This window comes from Eublepharis macularius, chromosome 11 (assembly GCF_028583425.1).
Source record: "Eublepharis macularius isolate TG4126 chromosome 11, MPM_Emac_v1.0, whole genome shotgun sequence".
NCBI lineage: Eukaryota > Metazoa > Chordata > Lepidosauria > Squamata > Eublepharidae > Eublepharis > Eublepharis macularius.
Genome location: NC_072800.1, coordinates 62,855,260 through 62,876,142, shown reverse-complemented (window position 1 = coordinate 62,876,142; position 20,883 = coordinate 62,855,260). Strand labels below are relative to the sequence as shown.

The window sequence follows — 20,883 nt, the reverse complement described above, 5'->3', positions numbered from 1 at the left end:
AAAAATAAATGTTTGGGAAAGGGAAGTCTCAAGTGATTTTAGTATTACTGAAAAGTAGCAAATATAAGTTTACTACCATTTTAGGCAGTGCCATGAAAAAGAAGAAAACTATTGTTACTGGTTTGCAGCTGTGTTTTGTGTTCCTTCCATCCATTACCTCAGAAACAAATACAAATAATTAGCATACCAAGGGAGATACCGTATGTCTAGGATTCCTGCTCTTGGCTCTCCAACTCATAGCTGCATCTCTATCATTATCCATCCCTCTGGGCAAAACAACAATTGGATATAATACCCTTCTGTGTGTTCCTTGTTACTGCCAATATCTCAGCTCTCCATAGAGCCTTCCCTGATAACAGAAAACATCACATTTGTGGCTTCTGTAACTCTTAAGTACAGCAAGGTGCATGTGATTTATGAGCAATTCCTAATGATCCAGTTTCAGATGGGTAGCAGTGTTGGTCTGCAGTAGAAGAGCAAGGGTTCCCTTCGTTAGATACGAGGAGTGGGAAAAGCTTTTTTCTTTTTCCATTCGTCTTATCAGATGAAGGGAGCGGTGACTCTTGTAATCTCATACCCTGGTGATTTAATTGGTCTTTAAGATGCTACTGGACCCAAATCTTGCTCTCCTAATGATCCATTTTATTAGTTTTTACTTTGGTTTCAGTTGAACTTTTTTCCTAGGTATTGGTTTATTTTTTTCTGAACTTTACAGGCATTGAGGCAGATATTTCCTAGTGTGGCTTTCTGCAGCAATAAGAGAAATAAGGAGGCTTCCACTGACAGCATGTTATAGTGACAGCAGCTGTATTATTTATTTAAAATATGTTTAATAATAGTAATATTCGATTTATATACTGCCCTTCAGGACAACTTAATGCCCACTCAGAGTGGTTTACAAAATATGCTATTATTTCCCCCACAACAATCACCCTGTGAGGTGGGTGGGGCTGAGAGAGCTCCAGGGAGCTGTGACTCGCCCAAGGTCACCCAGCTGGCTTCAAGTGGAGGAGTGGGGAATCAAAGCCGGCTCTCCAGATTAGTCCCGCGCTCTTAACCACGACACCAAACTGGCTCTCTTTAGCTTTTACTAGATTCTCTGGGTGGGTCACAAGAGATTAAAAATAATATAAACTAATTAGTAATAATAATAAACCCCACACACAAAAACACTAACCCCAGAAACATTAAAACGCATCGGTGTTTTTTTTTAAAAAAAAAATAAACTGCGCTAAGAGCAAACAATGCTCAAAAACAATTGCAATGCCAAAATACTGCCTTCTCTATAACCTCCAAATGCTCACCTAGAAAAAAAAAACCAACTATTTTCTAGCTATCTATCAAAAAGGCCCTTAGGCCTTTTGTCTTACAGCCATCCATCTCAGATGACCACTGAGAAGCCCTATAGAGCACAAGGCATTCCTTGAGAGACACTTGTCCCAGATCTTAGAGGGTTAACAGTGCCATCCCAAGCACTGTTACACCCTTATAGGCCCACTGACTTCAATTAACTTAGAAAGATGTAACTCTGCTTAGGATAGGCACTATAATAACAACAGTTTGAAGTAGTTAACTAGTACAACTGATAGAAAATTGGGAAAACGTGCTTCTGGCAGGTTGTATTTAAACCAGTAGCAGTTTCCTGGCAAACTTCAAAGGTATATGCAATATGGATATTAATCAAATCTAGATGTCACAAAGGCATGCATAACCATAGCTGTGAAGATACTTCTAGTGAAAACCTCTCAGTTACTGCCACCATCTGGCCATCTATGAGCAGTGATGGATTCAGAAGCACCCACAAGTTGCAAATCTGGATTTTCAGATAATGTCTAATAAAGGCACAACATCTATTCCCAAATCAGGCTTGTTATTAACCAGTATGTCCTTCTTTTTCTCTGGATTTTCTGGTGGCTTACACCCATCTGGTCCTCTTTCATTCACACACTACACTATAGGTGTAAATAACCATTGTTCTGCCTAGATAACTCCAAGAGCATGGTAAAAATTCTGAAATTGAAATATTAGTCGTTCAGTACCCAGGTCTCATTTCAGGCTCCTATGTCCACAGGCATTATCTCTGGTAGTGCCACTTTCGAAGCAATGTCCAAATGGCCTGTCAGCCTTAAGCCAACATGTTTAACTCCTGCCTCAAACAACCTTACGAAGCTCAAGACAATGCATACACCTGGATTGAATCAAGACCTAGGTTTCTGGTCTCATTACCAATGCTGATTTCTCCACCCCCACTACCCTTTGCATATCCCACCCTATTCAATCACGCCTGCTATTGTCATTCACCAGTTATTGTCATTCGGCATCTGAAATCACTCCACTCTCCAAGATATAAGGACAGAGGGACTCACATTCTAGCTGTATCTGAATAAATGAGCTGTGATTCACAGGAGCTCATACTCTACCACAAATTTTATAAGTCTTATAGGTGCTACTGGACTCTTGCTCTTTTCTACTGCTACAGACAGATTAACACGACTATCCATCTTTAACTGTTAATCTTGTACTGGCCCAAGAACAGCATAACCAGTTCGGCAGTACCAACCTCAGCAACAAGATAAATTTGAGAATACAGTCAATTGTACTTGGCCGAAATGAGGTGAGTTTTGCAACTCCAACTTTTTTTTCAAAATAATAGCTGGCTCACACATTAACACACCAAGTTAATACAATACTATCATTGTGTTTAAAAGAATCCTGTTGGAACTTTTCTCAATGATCAGGGTAGTTTTCAAGACTTTTTCCATTGAGGTGGTATATCTTGACACAGTGCATAATTCTCACAACGCAATGCTTACTAAATAGGATTGCCTTCATCAAAATCGGAGGTCTCACCTCAGCAAACAGCATAGCATTGGCCTTTATTTCCAGTTGTTTGTGGAAACCCTCCACAATTCTTGCCTTGCAGTTTTTGCATTATTTTCTTCATTTATGCTTTCTGTAATTATGCACATTTTAAAAGTGATGTGTTTAGATCAAAGGAACTGCACAATATTACACAAGCCTTGCTGGAATTAAAAGGGCAGGGCCAGAAATTGCATTCCTGGCAGAACCGCATACATCTCTTTTTAAAAAATGTTCACAAGTCTTCTGATACCGTACTCAGGATATTGGAGGCATACTGCTGTCCGTAAGAACATGTTACATAATCTTTAAATTTTTAACAAAGGATATTCGTATCTGTAGAAAAGCATTAATTCACCACAATTTGACCATATATCTTTGACAGCAGGTATACCTGAGAAGCTTCTTGGGAAGAGATGGCAACTCTCTGAGCCCATCTGGGGGGAGGCCGGGGTAAAAACCGAATAAAATAAATAAATAAATAAATAAATAAATAAATAAATAAATAAATAAATAAATAAATAAATAAACTCCACTAACACCCAAGAGCAATGCTGCAATTTTAGATGCTCATCTTTCAGAATACTAGATTCTTTTTCAATCAAGATAGAGCTATTTTTCAGACCTCTGCATCTGACCAATCTTTCAGGGTATGATTTTATGGAAACTGTTTTTATACACATATTAGTCTTTAGACCACAAGAATACAGGGGCCACTTCAACTTATATTACATTTCATACACATAAACCTGTAACTACACCTAAAATATAATCTGTGAACAGTACAAATACATGTTCACAAATGTGTGTCACATAGTCATCGAAAGAGCTGTACTTAGTTGCAGTTGCCTATTGAGCACCCACAGAGTGGCAAACTCAGATTTGCATCTGTAACAAACCAATGGTACAGAATTCTGTGGTGGCATCTTTCTTGCTCCAATAGTGATTTAGTGGCATCCTAACCAGAGTTACACGCTTCTAAGTCCACTGAAGTCTGCTTATGACCACACTGTATATTGCCTTCACTAGTCTTATGGTCACACTCATGTGGAGAACAAATACATGAGGGAACATGTGAACGAACAGTGGGTATAGTGTAAACTGCCTGGGTCAGATGCCCATCATATATGTGCCAACCAAGTGTCTGTACAAAAAATAGATTTTGTTCATTTTTCATTAACTGTAGGCAATCAGGTTTTATATATTAATTTTGTATAATAAAATAAACTGCTTATTTAAATGTGAAACCTATAATATAGGAATTTTTAGCAGAGGTTTCCAAAAATGGATATATGATAGAAAATAGAAGAGCTGTTTGGATTTCCAAACTGGCAATACTGTGAATGGGAAATGAATAATTTATAAATTGGTTGTATATTTGTATTTATGTAGTATTAATTTAATGGCTATTATATATTATAATACTAAATAAAAATTTAAAAATATGAATTACATTAATACATAATGTTGTTTTGGTTTAGATCTGGATTAGTTTTCAGTAAGTTCCAGTACCCCAGGACTATCTTCTGGGGAATAAGCCTGTCCAGAAGAGCCACCTGAAAATAAACAGTTAAAACTAGTTTTTTCAACTGCCTAGAACAGAAAAGAAGTTCCCATCATAAGCTATTATCCTAGAAACTGTCCTACAAGTTTTTTTAAAGTTTGTTGTTGTAAAACTGTAAATGAATTTAAGATATATAATTTAACAACATATACTACTTTGTAGTTTTTAAGAATTATCACTATATCAACAGCCTAGAGTACGTACAAATTAAGAATCTGGCTCACCATTCCCTTTAAAGTCCCTCAAATACAATCCATGTTTATAGATTAATTTTTTTAAAAAAACCTCACAGGACAAATTTCTCATAAGCAAACAAATCTCTTTGAGGAGCAAGAAATCAATGTATTTTTTTCCCCTGAGGAAAAACAGCATGAGAACAAGTCTGAGGACACCAGGGGAGAAGGGCATCCAAGATTAGCTCTCTGTGATTTGTTTGATGATGTATCTGATTTCAAAGAAAGTTCCTCAAGAACACAATATGAGTTCAAATCAGCCACAGGTACATAATTGCTTGGAATTTACAATCAAAAGGGATCTTAGCAAACCCAATAGATTATTTTTATCATTTAAAGGCCAACATGTATTATTCCTCAGTTTTTACAGCATGGTGCATACTTCATGACTACAAGTAATTAGTAGCAATAAATTCTAACATGAATTACTCCCCAAAGATTTGCGCCCTTTTATCTTATGAAAAACTTAACCACAAGAGGCCGTTGCCCTTTATAGTTGTCAATTACTCTGCTTTTCACTTGAGAGCCATTATCACTATATAGCTCCTTTGTTTTAATAAAGTCTTCTTTAACATCTATTTAACTATTTATAATCTTAATGGAAATATTGGGTTACGGCTGGGCTGAATTTAAACCTTCCATTTTTTGCACCTTTATTTTAATTAAATATATTTCCTCATAAATATGTTTCTTTTCAAATGTGTTTTGTCTCAATGATCTATTATATTAATTCACTCTAAATAACTGCTGTTCCACACACCCTTTTTCATTCCCAGCTAAAGAATACACAGGCAGCTTAACACAGTGGAGCATCCAGAAGTTTACACCAAAGCCTCTGCAGTAAAAGAGTGTTTTACAGTCCAGCCGTCTGCTTTTCTGGCATTAATCTGCATTTATTACAGCAATTCAATTATTACAGCTTGTAGATTTGCTTTGTATACCATTCAAAGCAACAACACTTGAGAATTTACCACTTTTTAGTAAGACAAGTCATACCAAATTATTATTTTCAAAAATACACTATTTGTAAGATTATTTGTCTTTCCCCTCCAAATGTCCGATTCCTCTTTTGTTACAAAAGGTAACTTTTCTGTCATTACGTACAATGAAACTTTCCCAGTTTAACCGCAAACCGTGGTTTACTCAGTGCAAGAATCCCAATTCCATGGACTGTAAAATTATAGTCCAGTTTCTCCAGTTCCTCAATTCGGCTACTTAAAGTGCTGATACTTTTGTCTAGAACTAGAGGGCTTTTCACTATTTGCTGAATGCTAATATTGGCCTGTAATAGGAAATCTATTTTATCATTTAGGTTCTGGGAAGAAAGGTATAGAATGCGAAGGTGCTTCATCACAAACGTATCCACTTCCTTTTCAGTGCACCCATGAGATAACAGTTTTTTTTTCACATTTGCAAATGTTTTTTTAAGGTATTCATTAGAAAGATCTAGAACATCACCTCCTTCAGCATGAAGCAGCGTCAATAACTGCTGATTGTTCAGATCAAAAGATGATTGAAGAAACTGAACATTAGCTTTCACTTGCTTGCTGCTTCGTAAGAAGACGAAAACATTTTTAGAAATCAACTGCTTAATGAAGTCATCTGAGTTCTCGCCACCTAGAGATGAATAGATTTCATACAACAGACCTGCCATTTGTTTATTGAGCTCCACACTGTTAGAAAATACCCTTGGAGCTCTTGTAAGCATCTTGCAAAGATCACTGGACGTTAGCCCAAGTGAACAAAAATATGATATATTTTTCTGCATGTTTGCATTATTTCCAGAACGAAAAAAGGATTCTGGGGAACGCTGAAGGATTGTTAAAATTTCCTGGTCAGTCATCAAAATACTTCGCCAGATTTCCCAGCGTTCTTTGAGAGATTGATATGAGCGTGTAATGGCACGTGGGTAACGTGAGATAATTCCAGCAATAGTTTCTTTGTTAGCTCCTTTGGCTTGCAAAAATCTTGTCAGGCCTTCTTCGTTGGTCACTTGCTTCCTCAGAATCCCAGGCTGTCGTTGTCTTACCATTTTGATATCCACACCCATAACTTTCAGACTGCTCACTAAAATGTTGTTTTCTTTGTCTGATACATCATTGGCCCTCCCAAGCTTAAGACAAAAACCCCTCCTTGATGCTCCTCTAAATACTATCTCGGTAGACAATTTGATAAGCCAGGAATTGTTCATACTGGAAAGGAACAAGTTGTTTGTGTTCATCATCCTTCTCATTGCCAGGATCATGTTCTGCACATCTCTGAATAAAACTGTATGTCCAATCAGTTCAAGCACTTCAAGAAAAGAGAAAAAGAAGTCATTACGAGCAACCATACTACAGCATTCATGAACATTACTTATTTATCTACTAAAAATATTTCTGTGCTGCCTTTCCGCTCAATACAGGGTCCCCAAATGGCAAACACTTCAAACATTAAAACAACATTTTAAATACAAATATAGAAAATATTTAAAACAAATAAAGCATATAAATACACAAACATATAGACATACAAACAAGGATGAGAGCTAATAAGAGTTAGTGAGGGAAGGCCAAACAAAACAGAAAAAATTCTTCACCCACAGGTGGAAGGACAATGAAGGGGGAGACAAACAAATCTCCCTGGGGAGAGAATTACAGTTTTGATGGCACAATTAAGAATGGCCTTTCTTGGACTGCCACTCTTCTAGTTTTAGACGGCAGGGACACCTGAAACAGGACCTCTGAAGATGACCGCAATACTTCTAAACAAAATGCATATTCATAGTGAGTAAAAAATTAAAGATCAGTAGCTAGCTACATAAATTTCAAAATAATTTGCTCTTGCCTTTCTGATAAATACAAAAAATACTATAGTTCACAAAACCATGTCCTAGCTTTCTTGTACTTCAGCATTTCTCACATTAGGGTCTGGAGTCCTGTGAGAGTCTGCAAGAAGTACTCCAAAGCATTTGAACATGCTTTGTGAAGACAGAGCCCCTCTCATACCCATCCAGCTAACATGAAACCAGAGCCCCCTCTGGGCAGGAACGCTCCACCTCAGGGGAAGGAGACGGAATCAGCTACCCCATCCTCTAAAGAGCAGGAGCATATTCAGCAGCCGCCTGCAGTCACCTGGCTTCCAGATCACCGCAGAGCACTCACCACAAAACGTGCTGACTGACTGCTGGCTCAGTCTGAGGAACTCTAATTAGGCAAATGGCCCAAGGAGATGGAAACAGTTGTCATAGTCACTTACTTCAGGTAATAAATTGAACTGGTTTTCATTCCAATTCAAGTGATTTCACCACAGAGATAGACACCATTCCACACCCACAGATAATAATATGCAATAGAGGGTTCCAATTGAATACAAGAAGTTCAGGTTTTGCACGATGCTGGTATTTCCAGAGTGAGCATGGTATTTCCTTGTCTAACGTATCACTTGGCCTCTCAATTTTAAGATTTAAAAAAACCATTGATTCTTCTCAATACTATCTCTGCAGACAATCTAATAAGCCTGGAATTGTTCATACTGGAAAGTATAATTTCCTGGAAAAACAGCTCTTGTGAGTTTTTCCAGGCCCTTTCAAACAAACCTTTGGCTAGAAGTTATTAACCAAGAAAGGATGTTTTTTGCTGTCTCAGGCACAAAATCTCTTGCAATCAAGACTTCTGAACATAGATCAGGGCCTTCTGAGTTGTGGCCCTATAGAATTAGCTATTCTCTGACTCCATGTCATTGTACACCATATACAGTCAATACAAACATTATACTTAAACATCACACTTAAAAGTTAAATTTTGAGAACTGTTGTACTTGAACAGGAGCGACAGAGTTTGTTTAAAGCTGTGTGCATTCATGAGATCAGCAGTTAAGTCAAGACGCTGTTTACAATTGTACTAAATAATCAGGATTAAATTTATACTACCCTAAATCAGTTTAGGATAAGTTAAAATAAGTTTTAAAAAAACTTCTGAATATTAAATGTCCTTAGTACTGTTTCTTTACTACATTCCCCCAGAATGAACTTTTTTGCAGGGTGACTGATAGGATTGACAGCTGCCTGGAGATCTGCTGTAGCACAGTGGTTAGGCATCCGGACAAAACATCTCTCTTTATCCAGGTCTTTCATTGAGGGGGTTCCATCTTTTTTGTTTTATAATCTGGTGAAAGCCTAACTATCATTATGACTATCATTTTAAGTTGTTCATTGTTTGTTTTATACTGTTTTTATTCCCTGGTTTACTTCATTTTAGCTGCTAACCACCTTGAGCCAGTCTCTGGAGAGGCACTATACTAATTTTCCAAACATATAATATACCATTTCCCTATGTTTATTGCTCCAATTGACTTTTATTAAAATTGACCTTCATTAACAGTGGCAGAGAACCAAAATTGCTTAAATATTTTCACAAGTTGTCTTTTGCATAGACATTTAAAGTAGGGTAGCACTAAATAAATATTCAATTGCATTTTTCCTAGACAACTGCAACCTCACTATCCTTCAAGGAGTTGGAAGCAGCATGGCTGTAGTTGCCCCAGCTTACCTTCACAACAGTTCCATGGGATAAAGTAGGCCAACTCACTGGACTAGGGCAGGCCACAAAATCAAACCTAGGCCAAACCATACCAACTACAGGTGGCACACAATAGACACCTACATTTTCAGCTTTGAAGTTATGCTTTTAAAAAGCTTGATTTGTGACTGGTCAATAGCAGGTAACAATGACAACCTCCATCCTGTGAAAAGTTTCACCTGTACCTCATTCCTGCACATCACACTGCCATTCACATGAGCAAGCCTGAATTTTTTCCCCCTTGGTTATTTAACAACCCTACTAGAGTTTCCAACTCTGGGATGGGAAATACCTGAAGATTTGGGGACAAAGCCTGGGGAGGGTGGAGTTCGGGGAAGGGAGGGAGAGCAGCCAGAGTCAACCCTCCAAACCTGCCACTTTCTCCAGGGGACCTGAATATCGGTTGAAATTCTAGAAGTCCATCCGCCCCCTGGAGTTTGGCAATCATAAACCCTACACGCACACACACGGGGAGAGAGAAAGAGTACAGCGTGCATATTATTCAACAGCCAGATGCATTTTAAACAAAACATTGCACACACTCCCTCCCAAAATTATCTCCATTCAAAAGTCAACCTTTAGAAAGAAAGCGTGTTTAGCATCCCCGGCCTCTTCGTCCACGCAGCGCCGTCATCTTCCTTCTCCTTTCTTTTTGTTTCACTTTCCCAGCCGCAGCTCTCTGAATCACATCCCATCACTAAAAATGCGATACTGTAATTTTTTACAATATAGATACACATTTAAGAAAACAGGCTCGGTGGATTACAAAATGAACGTTCCTTAGCAACAAACGACCCCAAGAAAGCTTGCTACATAAACTCATTATCACGTTGCGAGTGCCCTACGGGGTTAAAGTTGAAAGCCTCGCCAACAAGCGGAAAGAGAAAGCCTGAGAGAGAAACGGTCGCGCTTGGTTTCGGTGCTGCCCTCTAGGCAGACAGAGATCCGCTTGCATTTATTTTATGAACAAAAAGCAGGGGACCACCAGAGGGCGGCATTAGATAACACAATTCACACAGCCTTTGCTGAGATGTTTTGTGGAGTATAATAAATGCGGCGATAAGTTAATGCGTTCGCCTGTGATCTGATGTTAGAATCTGTGCAGCGTTGCATTTCTGAAGATCACACTTCCGAGATGCTGCTTTTGTTCTTTTGTGTATATACTTTAACAAACTTGATTATCTTCATGCAATATAACTACATAGAAATGTGGAGGCAGGGAGGAGCGCCGTACTATTGAACACTGGTTTGATTTTGGTGTGAGTAGCAGGAGACTGTAATAATTGCCTTGCATAGTGATAATTCCACATGGGTAGCCTTGGGAGTCTGTAGCAGCAAACTAAATATAAATCCAGAGGTACCTTAAAAACAACAATAACAAAACATAAGCATGCATGAGTCACAAGTGTTTTCCCGAGGGAGACAAGCTTGTGTAGTTTGCCACCAATGTGTAGTTGGCCCCTTTTAGACAAGCTGGTGGTTTCCAGTCTGGCAGCCACCCCACCCCCCATGCCACCAGGTTTTTCTCTACAGTGTTTTAAAAATCAGCAACTGAAAATCATTAGAACCGTACAGCAATCTGTGTACCAGGTTCTCTAAATTCTCCGCTTTTGGTTGTTGTGGGTTTTCCGGGCTTGTATTGCCGTGGTCTTGGCATTGTAGTTCCTGACGTTTCGCCAGCAGCTGTGGCTGGCATCTTCAGAGGTGTAGCACCAAAAGACAGAGATCTCTGTGTGTCACTGTGACACACAGCCCGGAAAACCCACAACAACCATCGTTCTTCGGCTGTGAAAGCCTTCGACAATTCTCAGCTTTTGCTTTTAAAAAATAGTCTCTAGACTCTTTTGTTGTTAGTTTGTTGCAGAGATAAGCCATTCTCTTATATCTCCACAAGGAAAAGGGCACATACTTTTAAAAATGAAAGCTAAGAATTTGGAGAGCCTGGTACATAAGATTGTTATTATATCATTACAATATTTAATCACCTTTTTTTAAAAAAAAACGGTGGCAGGGGAGCACATAGCTACTGTGGGGCCAAAGGCAGAGAAAATGGATGTTGCATGGATGACACTGGGAATATCCAAACTTTTGGGCAGGGGGCGGGGCTTACTTCCTAGTAAGTATGGTCAGGATTACAGCCAAAATAATTCCAAGTATGAAAACAAATATTCTTGACTTATTAATTCTTATTCAGCATTTTTAGATCAAGATGGGTAGCCATGTTAGTCTGTGTGTAGCAGTAGAAAAGAGCAAGAGGTTGGCACAATAGAAATAAATATATATCAAATAGTTGAAAATAGTTAAAATATAAATTAAAACACTGGTATAAAGTTTAATACGTATACATAGATTAGAATAAATGCATCATATGGTTGTATATATATATGTACTAAAACCTTGTATATGCATAAAATGAAATCCTTAATATACAGATATAATAGTACAACTAATAGCCAGAGGCAATAAAACCAGAGGCATTTTGGCCCAAAGGCCTTCCTCGGTCATACATAAATATCAAAGACCGCACCCCAACTATAAAATGCATAAATAAAACATCCATGACTTAGCATAAAATAGAGAAAAAAAGCAGAAAAAAGGCAAGAGACTTCAGAGATGGTTTGCCATTGCCCACCTCTGCATAATAACCTTGAACTTCCTTGCTGATCTAATCCAACTACTAAGGGCTGACACTGCCTAGCTTCTGAAATCTGAAATCTGACAAGATCAGGCTAGCCTGAGCTATCCAAGTCAGCGTAGGGTTGTCAGACTTCTTCACTCTCCCAGCAGGGGGAAGTGGACCCCGCACTCAGCTTCTTTTTCTTCTTCGTGTGAGCATGCTCCTAGGCCTGCATGATGATGTCATCGTGCAGGCCTGGGAGTGTGTGTGCACTTTGTACCGGGCCAATTTGGGCCCCAAATGGGCCTGATTCAGCCTGTTTGGGGCTCAAAACAGCCCTGTGCAAGCACGAGAGAGCTCCCAATGTGGCACAATGATGTCATTCCCAGGAGTGACATTGTCACGCTGCCCCGGGAACATGCTCTGTAGTCTGGGAATCAGAGGTAATTCTGGGGAACTCCAGGCCCCACCTGAATGTTGGCTACTCTGAAAGGAAAGGAGGCTTACGTTTGAGCATCCCATAAGAAGCTGCGTTTCTGTATAGCTATGGCTTGGTCAGAACTTGTTGTTATGTCCAACTGCAGCCCTAGTGGGTTTTGGACAAGACGGAGGACTACACAATGAACCATCAGTCATCATTATCTGCTGAAACATTTCCGAAAGGAACAAGCAGAACTACTCAGTCCTTTACTACCTTGCACATTCATTCATTAAAATAGTTATACTCCACCTTTCCCTCGTGGCTCAAGGCAGCCTACAATTCTAACATTTAAAACAAGGAAAACAATAAAATCCCATTAGCACCCACCCCACCCCCACCCTCAATGTAATTCCTGCAGTAATCTCTCCAACCCGGCTGGCAGCACCTAACCAGATTAATAGCATACAGCGTCCCTTGTGCATTTCCAGGCATCAATCAATAACCAGGGCAGCAGATTCATGTTTACAATAACATATTCAATGTTACATGATAATTGCACAGGGGGAAAAAAAGATAAATCTATACTACTAGGGAGAGAGATGAGGCATTTCTTTCTTGACATACTGCTATTTCGCCCCAATTACCTGTCAAGCCTGTATTGAATATCATGATGATTCTATCCAACATTTTGGTTTTAATAATTTCCAGTCATTCATTCCTGAATACTTAGCATGGTTATCAGCTAAGAACAAGTAATGTTTAAACACTTAATATCTTTAAAGAAAACATTCAAATATTTAAATAAAAGATATACAATCAATCATAACAAAGATAACAATAAAAAACCCTAGACACAGGCTTCTTAACCAAATAAAGTATGTCCTGTCTTCTTAGAAAAAGGAGCTTGCATATAACAACAACACATTATAACAATAATTATATAAAATCTGGAGAAGTATCCAGAAGGACTAGGGTTATCAACCCTGGGTTGGGAAATTCCTGGAGATTTGGATGTTGAGCCTGGGGTTTAGGCAACTCAGCGGGGTATAATGCCATAGAACCAACTCTCCAAAGCAGCCATTTTCTCCTGGGGAACTGATCTGTGTTATCTGGAGGTGACTTGTTATTCCGAGAGATCTCCAGGCCCCATCTGGAGGTTGGCATACCTAAGAAGGATTAATCCTGTCGTGAAAGGCATATAGGACAATCCTACACAGCTTAGAATTCTGCACAGGTCACTTCATTAGGGCTTACTCCCGAGAAAGTGTTGTTAGGGTTGAACTGAATAAAGTCACAGTGGATTCAAAGAATCATTCATGTTCCTAGTTCCATAGGCCCAGAGACCTTTAGATTGATTTTTCTCAAACGTCCTCCATGGCAAAATGCTTTTAAAACTTGAAATAACTTCAAATGATATTTGAAAGAAAGAAAGAAAGAAAGAAAGAAAGAAAGAAAGAAAGAAAGAAAGAAAGAAAGAAAGAAAGAAAGAAAGAAAGAAAGAAAGAAATGCGATTATGCTAGTGCAGGAACCTGACCAGCATTTTTGGTTCCTAGTTACAGTCTCTAACAACCTGGGGTATAAATTAACTGTTGTACATGGTTCAGCCATATATATTGCAGTGTGTCTGAGTAGCAACAAGTTAGCGGCAATACAAATTAATATTTTGTGCATAATTTGAATAATAAATGTCAAGAGGTAAGCCAGGGCAGTTAATTAATTATAAATTACAGTCTTTCTTAAGTTACCCTCTTTGATATATTATCTCTGGCAAAATAAATTATTCATCCTCTCACAAACTTTCTTAGTTGTAGGAAGCCTTAATCTCCTTTTCAGCCAAAGTGCTGTAACCAGCTGAACGGCCAGCCTATAGTGTTGTTGCCTAGAGAAGGAATAATAATAAAATATGTCCAAAAAAAGATATGTAGAGCTTACAATCTGTCAAACTATAAGCTGCATGACTCCAGGATCCAGAAAGCAAAGAGAGTTTTCTTCAGAAGGTATGTATCGTTGCAACATTATGAGTGATCTGTGCTATACTGTTTATTTACAAATTATTTAATTAATTATTGGGTTGGATCCAGACAGCTCCTTCATCAGTCTCATCAAATTATCCTCCTAATTATAGCCCCTCTCCTACATGGTTTTATCCATTCAGCTCCCATGATCTCTGACATAGCCTTTTTGGAAGTCAAAGAGGGCCCTTCCCTTCCTTTTTCACCAATAGAAAAGCTGGTTGGATCTTAATGTCTTCTACAACAGGAGACAGATGTGTTGATATGTTGATTAGGGAAAGTAGTGTATGTGGATTGTGCATTTTATGTGTAAAAATACATGTGCATTTAATATACATATTTGTGAGTGTGCATGAAGGTTAAATATGCTTGTAATATATAGTTTGAATCCAAAGAAGCATGAGCCCCATGGAATATTTCTGCACTGCCTTCCTCTTCTTGCTGTGGTACCCTGTGTTCCCACCACAACTGCTTAGGAGATCTTGCAGAGATATCTTATTTAAAAAAATGTGTTTCTACAGGGTGAAAGTGTCTAGGAGTACAGTTCTAAGATGAGTCACACCCTTCTAAATGCAGTGACTTCAATGGATTTAGAAGGGTGTAACTGCTTAGCATTGCAATGTAACCCTAAACAAAGTTACACCCTTCAAATAGCTTAGAAAGGGGTAACTTTCTAACGGTTTAGAAAGGTGTAGCCTTATTTAGGATAAACTTCCTACTGTTATACTTCCTACACCAGTTTGGTGTAGTGGTTAAAAGCGCGGGAATCTAATCTGGAGAGCCGGCTTTGATTCCCCACTCCTCCACTTGAAGCCAGTTGGGAGACCTTGAGCTAGTCACAGCTCTCTGGAGCTCTCTCAGCCCCACCCACCTCACAGGTTGTTTTGTTGTGAGAATAATAATGACATACTTTGTAAACTGCTCTGAGTGGGCATTAAGTTGCCTGAAGGGCGGTATATAAATCGAATGTTGTTGCTGTTGTTGTTATATTACTTGTACTATCTACAGCTGCCAACTTCCAGGTGGGGGCTGGAGAGCTCCTGGAATTACACCTGGTCTCCAGGCTACAATGTTCAGTTCCCCTGGAGAAAATGGATGTTTTGGAGTGTGGTATTATGAGGAGGTTCCATCCCCTCCCTAAAACCTGCCCTCCTCAAGTTCCACCCTCAAATTTCCAGGAATTTCCCAACCCAAGATTAGCAGCCCTGTGAAGATTGAAATAAATTATTGTAGAGAATGAAGATTGGCAACTTCAATATCAAAGGCCACAGAAGAAATTTAGTGGACTGCTGTCTGGGGAGGTGGAGCCAGCTTATAAAGCCTTTGGCTCCACCCACCCCAACCAGTACCTGGATGCCTGGGAAAAGGCTCACTGCCATTTTTACCTTCTGGGATGGCAAACTCAGCCCCCAGCTTCAGCAGCCTTAGTCTGCTGTCTGGGAGGGGCCGAATTACATATAATCTGCATATTGGTTGCATGACTATGATGCATGCTAATCAGTAGTAGCATTGAGGCTTGGTTTGAGAAGAGCTCACGTGCAGATGATTTTGCCTGGTGATCCAGAAACATGGAAAACTTAGTTTTAATCATCTTGCTTGGTTCTTGTTTAGTATACAACATTGGCATTGCAGTTACCAAATTTTCTACACAACTATGATTAACAGAAACCAGTTTTTAAATGCACAATGGATTTTAACTAAGACCCAGATGAAGGGTTTGTAAACGTTTTACAAGGGCAGCAAAACTGTTTCTTTCGACACTTGGTACAGCTTAGGGGTGAGACTCTGTTTTGCTTAAGAAGAATACTTAAGGTCAGTAGGCCAAATACGCTCAGTATTTCAGTACAGGCATATGCTCCCCCAACAGAGCCTCTTCACCTTATTAACCCCATTTTGGAACACAATTGTTCTTCTGGAACACTGCACTTTGCATGTATTTCCTAAATTCATTCCTTATAGCTCCCATGGCAACAGAAAACCCCACTGATTGCTAGAATACTCTGGTGTAAAGCTGTGCTCAGCTTTGTTATTAAACGATTACTTAGTGGCAGACAAACAGGAAGGGAACTTGTGTCACTAACTGTGGTGACTACTGAGGTGAAGGAATTATAAACATTAACTTTCCCCCTTGCAATTACTACATTTTATAGGTATGTTTAATATATTACCTGGCAGCTGGACACTGAAGTCCCTATTGTCTCCTTCCAAAAGCAAGATGAAAAAAAGATTGACTGGTTTTAATGGAAACAGGAGCAGGCCCTGATCAAATAACGCCTCAGGCACAGTCACTACTCAAATAGGTGTCCCTCTTGTTTTCACATCACTTCAAAGATTTTATTCACAGATCTCTTTGCATTTCCCCCGTCAAACAGAATTTAATCCCATTGGCAGATCACAGGAGTAAAGATGCAGCAACCCCCAGACATAAAAGTAGAGTTTCTCTCCAACCAATACGCTTATGCTTAATACACTTATTTACAGGGCTTTTTTTCAGGGGGAACGCGGGGGAACGGAGTTCCGGAACCTCTTGAAAATGGTCACATGGCTGGTGGCCCCGCCCCCTGATCTCCAGACAGAGGGGGGTTTAGATTGCCCTCCGCGCCAGCTGGCGCGGAGGGCAATCTAAACCCCCCTCTGTCTGGAGATCAGGGGGCAGGGCCACCAGCCATGTGACCATTTTCTCCTAGGGCAACCCACTGAGTTCCACCACCTCTTTTCCCAGAAAAAAAGCCCTGCTTATTTATAATATACTCTTGTTATCTTCATTTGACATTTCGGGGCCCTGGCCAGGAGCAGGGGGCAGTTTTAAGAACTGCCAGAACGCTGTTCTGGAGCGTTCTGGCAGGAAAAAAGCCCTGTGTTGGGATATTGCATGGTTCAATGGAGAATTTGGATATCTCAACTGCCCTGGCCAGTTCTATGGTGTGAACATTACATAATTTCAGCAATTTACATAATTATGTATCTCATCTTACAATATCAGAAAGATCACAAATGAAAGAATCCTCCTAGTGGATTCTAGTTCTATATCATGTTCATTGCTGCTTTATTCCATAGCTCTGTAAATATGCATATAGCAGCTTCATGAAAGACTTTATTAACACAACGCAAAAATTCTCCCAATAGCATTATCCTCAGATATGTCTCCTGATCCTTAGTCCTAATTGAGTAAGACTTAATTCCCTAGGTATCCTCCTTTGCTCTCTTTGCATTAGAACTATTTTCAAAGTCAATATAATTAAATAGACAACGAAACTGCTCAGTTTTTAAAAATTCCTGTGTGTGGTATATATAGCAGACTAGATCACAAGTAGATATCTCTTGTTTCATGCAGTTCCTTTAGAAACAGAATCTGATCTTGCTAATAATTCCTAAAAAACAACCAGATTTTGATCCAGCCAAAATCACTGACAAATATCACTGACAAAAAGGTTTAAAATGGCAGAAACATATAAAGTACTTGTCCATGTAAGTGTCCCGCACATGTATAAATGCACTCATTAAATTAGTTGGCCAATTTGCTTGTTGTTAGTATGTCAGCAGAATATCTCTGGCATTGATCACTTTGGTACAAAAATGGCCATGTCTTTTATGTAGGGTTGCAAGGGACCTGGAGTCACTAGACAGGAGATGCCCAGGTCCCTAGACTCTCCCTGCAGGGGAATGGGAGCTGGCACTTCTGGGAGTGACATCATCATGTGGGGGGTCAAAGGGCGCCCCGGTAAAAGGGGGCCCTTGTCTTCACCGGCGCGGGATGCTTTCGCCACGACCGTGGCCAACTCTCACCACTGCCACCGCAGCCCCCCCTCGACACTATTGCCTCACCCCGCTCTCACCGCCACCACAGCCTGCTCTCAGGGCGTGGGAGCACCCCACACACACTGGCCAAGTAAGTGGGTGTGGGGGGGGGAGGGGGAATGGGAACTCTACTTTTATGGTAAATTCACTTATATGATAAGCCATACATGGAAGACTTACCTAATCAAGTAGTCCTTTATCAATAGTCTAAATCACATTTTGGCCCTATGTTAGATAAAACTGGATATTCACTACAGTTTGGTACTTCTTTAGTACTCTTTCCCCCACCACCCATTTTTCAGCTCTTGTTAAGTGCAATTAGTGTTTTTCCACAAAAATTTTTATTAGTGACATTTTTGCCTGCCCCTTAGATCTCTTTCCCATCGCGACCTTTTGTTCTCTGAAGATTGTTTTTCAGTCCAGTACATATTCTGCCCACTTCCTTCAGCTGTTCTCCTTCGTTTCCTGTCTCTTACATTTCTTGCATCTTGGGCCCACTATTTTCCAGACCTCGGGCTGTCTTTGAGGGCTTTACCAAGCCACACAGTTTTTATCAATTCTCCTTCAAGAAGCTTATGGACTATCAGCAAAGTGGGCTCAGTTGAATCAGTGACTGTTGTTAGCTGCAGTTACCTGCCTTCTCTCAGGTTGCTATTCATCTAGCGTCAGAAAACAGGGGCACTTAGAGCAGGACCAGATTAGGGTCGCCAGCTCCAGGATGGGAAATTCCTGGAGAATTTGGGGGTGGAGCATAGAGAGGGCAGGGTTTGGGAGAGGGAGGGACTTGATTAGGATATAATGTCATAGAGGCCACCCTCCAAAGCCATTTTCTCTAGGGGAACTAATCTCTATGGCCTGGAGTTCAGATCAGTTGTAATTCTGGTAGATCTCCAGCCACTACCTGGAGGATGTCAACCCTAGTGCAGAGCAAGCCAAGCTAAGTGGCCGTGTGGTCCTACAAACCAGCACTGCAGGGCCTCTCAGTTCAGCATGGCAAACAATAGGCATTAGCTCACTCATTGGATCTTCCTCCCAACTTGCAGTAGTGCAGGAAACAACTGATGAGCTGACACCAATTGCCATTGCTGATGAACTGTCTGAGCAAAGTGGTCTCTGAGGCACTGACAGAGTTGCTGGGGTTTGGCTCTGCCTTTTCCTGGCAACCAGCAGCTTTCTTGGGTAGTGGCCTACCAGGAAATTCCCCTGTAAGTTAAATGACCAATCTTCCCCTGCCAGCAACTTGAATTAGGAGGGAGGAGGCAGACCCAGGAGAAGTGCTCACAGGGAGGAGGCAGGCAGCTAAATGGGTGCACCTCAGCTGGTGGTCCTTACTGATGATGTGATTTCTGGCATGACCCCGGAAGCACCGTGTTGCACCAGGGCCTTAAAAAAAATCAGCCCAAAACATTGTATTGGCAACTTTAACCAGTATAGATGGACCAAGAATGGAGTGGAAATATATTTAATTAACAGATATGCAAGCAAAATAAATAGCTAAATATTGCTTATTGACAAATCACATTTTTTTCATTGACCCTAAGTACCTTTACTTAGAGATCACAGAAATTGATAGAATTCTACACAAAATCTGCAATCCTACTTTAATAGTCTGTATAAACAAATTAGATTTTTTTAGAAAAGTTCATTATAGCCAGCAATAGAACTGAGCAGCCTGAGCACCTGTTTTTGAGTGCAAAGCTCAGACCATAGGATACAGATAAAATCAGGATATAAAAATGATGCTTCATTTGTGGTACCCCTGGAATCTTGCTGTAACAAATTCAATGGCCTGCATGAATGACTGGTGCTAATCCTGTTGTTTGTAATGTCACTGCATGGTTCTAGATTTTTTAAAAAACTAGTATTTGACTCATTTGTTGAAAAATTTCTCTCATAATTTTTTGATATTGCCTATTTAAAGTACCACTGGAATTTAATATTTGAAAAGTATGTTAAAGGTGATATTGTTTACAGATATCTGAATAATTTATTTATTTTAAAAAAACAGAAATTTAACAGGAAACTCGTGGTATATGTTTGTAACCAATGCATCAGTATATTCATTCTGTTTATAATTTGTATTATATCCAAATATTTTATTACAGTTTTGTGTGGTTGTAGGATTGGATTGTATGAACTGTGGGTTAGAAGTGGCGCCTTTTAAAATTTTCCTTCATTGAACAGCTTTTCTTACTGTTGCAAGGCAAGCTACCTCCAGGGGTCTGGAGATGTCCCAGAATTACAAATGATCTCTAGGTGACAAAAATCAGTTCCTCTGGAGAAAATGGTTTTCTTGGGACTTTATGGGATTAAACCCAGCTGAGCTCCTCCCCAGGATTCCCGGGGCCCCAAGCTCCAGGAATTTCCCACCCCGGAGCTAGTAATTCTAAAAAAAATTTCTCCTGGATTCAATGGGATACAATATACATGTTGTTCTTTCATCAGTTTACTTTTAATTCAGGCGGAGTTTGGAAAACGCCTTTTAACGCCAAAGCCCTGCTCCCTAGAAATTGCGATAATTAAAGGAAACGTACTCTGTATGTGCCTAGAGGCTCTCCCAACTTTATCTAACTTAGATCCGACTTCTTGATTAACGAAAAGTTCAAGGCGGAGCTCAGTCACTCTGCGGGCAACCTTTGCTCAACCCCCGCTGTTTGTGAAGGGAGGGGGAGACGACTTGCGCCGTGAGGGGAGCGTTCTCGCTTCCTTGAGGGGCAACTCCTGAGGCGGGACCTGGGCAAGCTTAGAGGAGTTAGCGGCAGGCAGCTTGGTAAGTGGAGGAGAAGGCGGCGGCGCGGACGTCACTTTCCCCGGCCGTG

General features: G+C 40.0%; 1 protein-coding gene across 1 annotated transcript; it reads right to left on the bottom strand.

The window, feature by feature from the left end:
* Nucleotides 1-5,523: 5,523 nt before the first annotated feature.
* MTERF1 (mitochondrial transcription termination factor 1) lies at nt 5,524-10,046 on the bottom strand. Its single transcript, XM_054991740.1, has 2 exons — nt 9,792-10,046; nt 5,524-6,948 (listed from the first exon to the last, which is right to left on the bottom strand). Exon 2 carries the CDS (start codon nt 6,899-6,901, stop codon nt 5,753-5,755), a length of 1,149 nt encoding a protein of 382 aa, XP_054847715.1. The 5' UTR covers nt 6,902-6,948; nt 9,792-10,046; the 3' UTR covers nt 5,524-5,752.
* Nucleotides 10,047-20,883: the final 10,837 nt, after the last annotated feature.

Excerpts from the sequence above, each read along its gene's own strand:
- MTERF1 (XM_054991740.1), bottom strand. The coding sequence starts at position 6,901 with ATGATCCTGGCAATGAGAAGGATGATGAACACAAACAACTTGTTCCTT.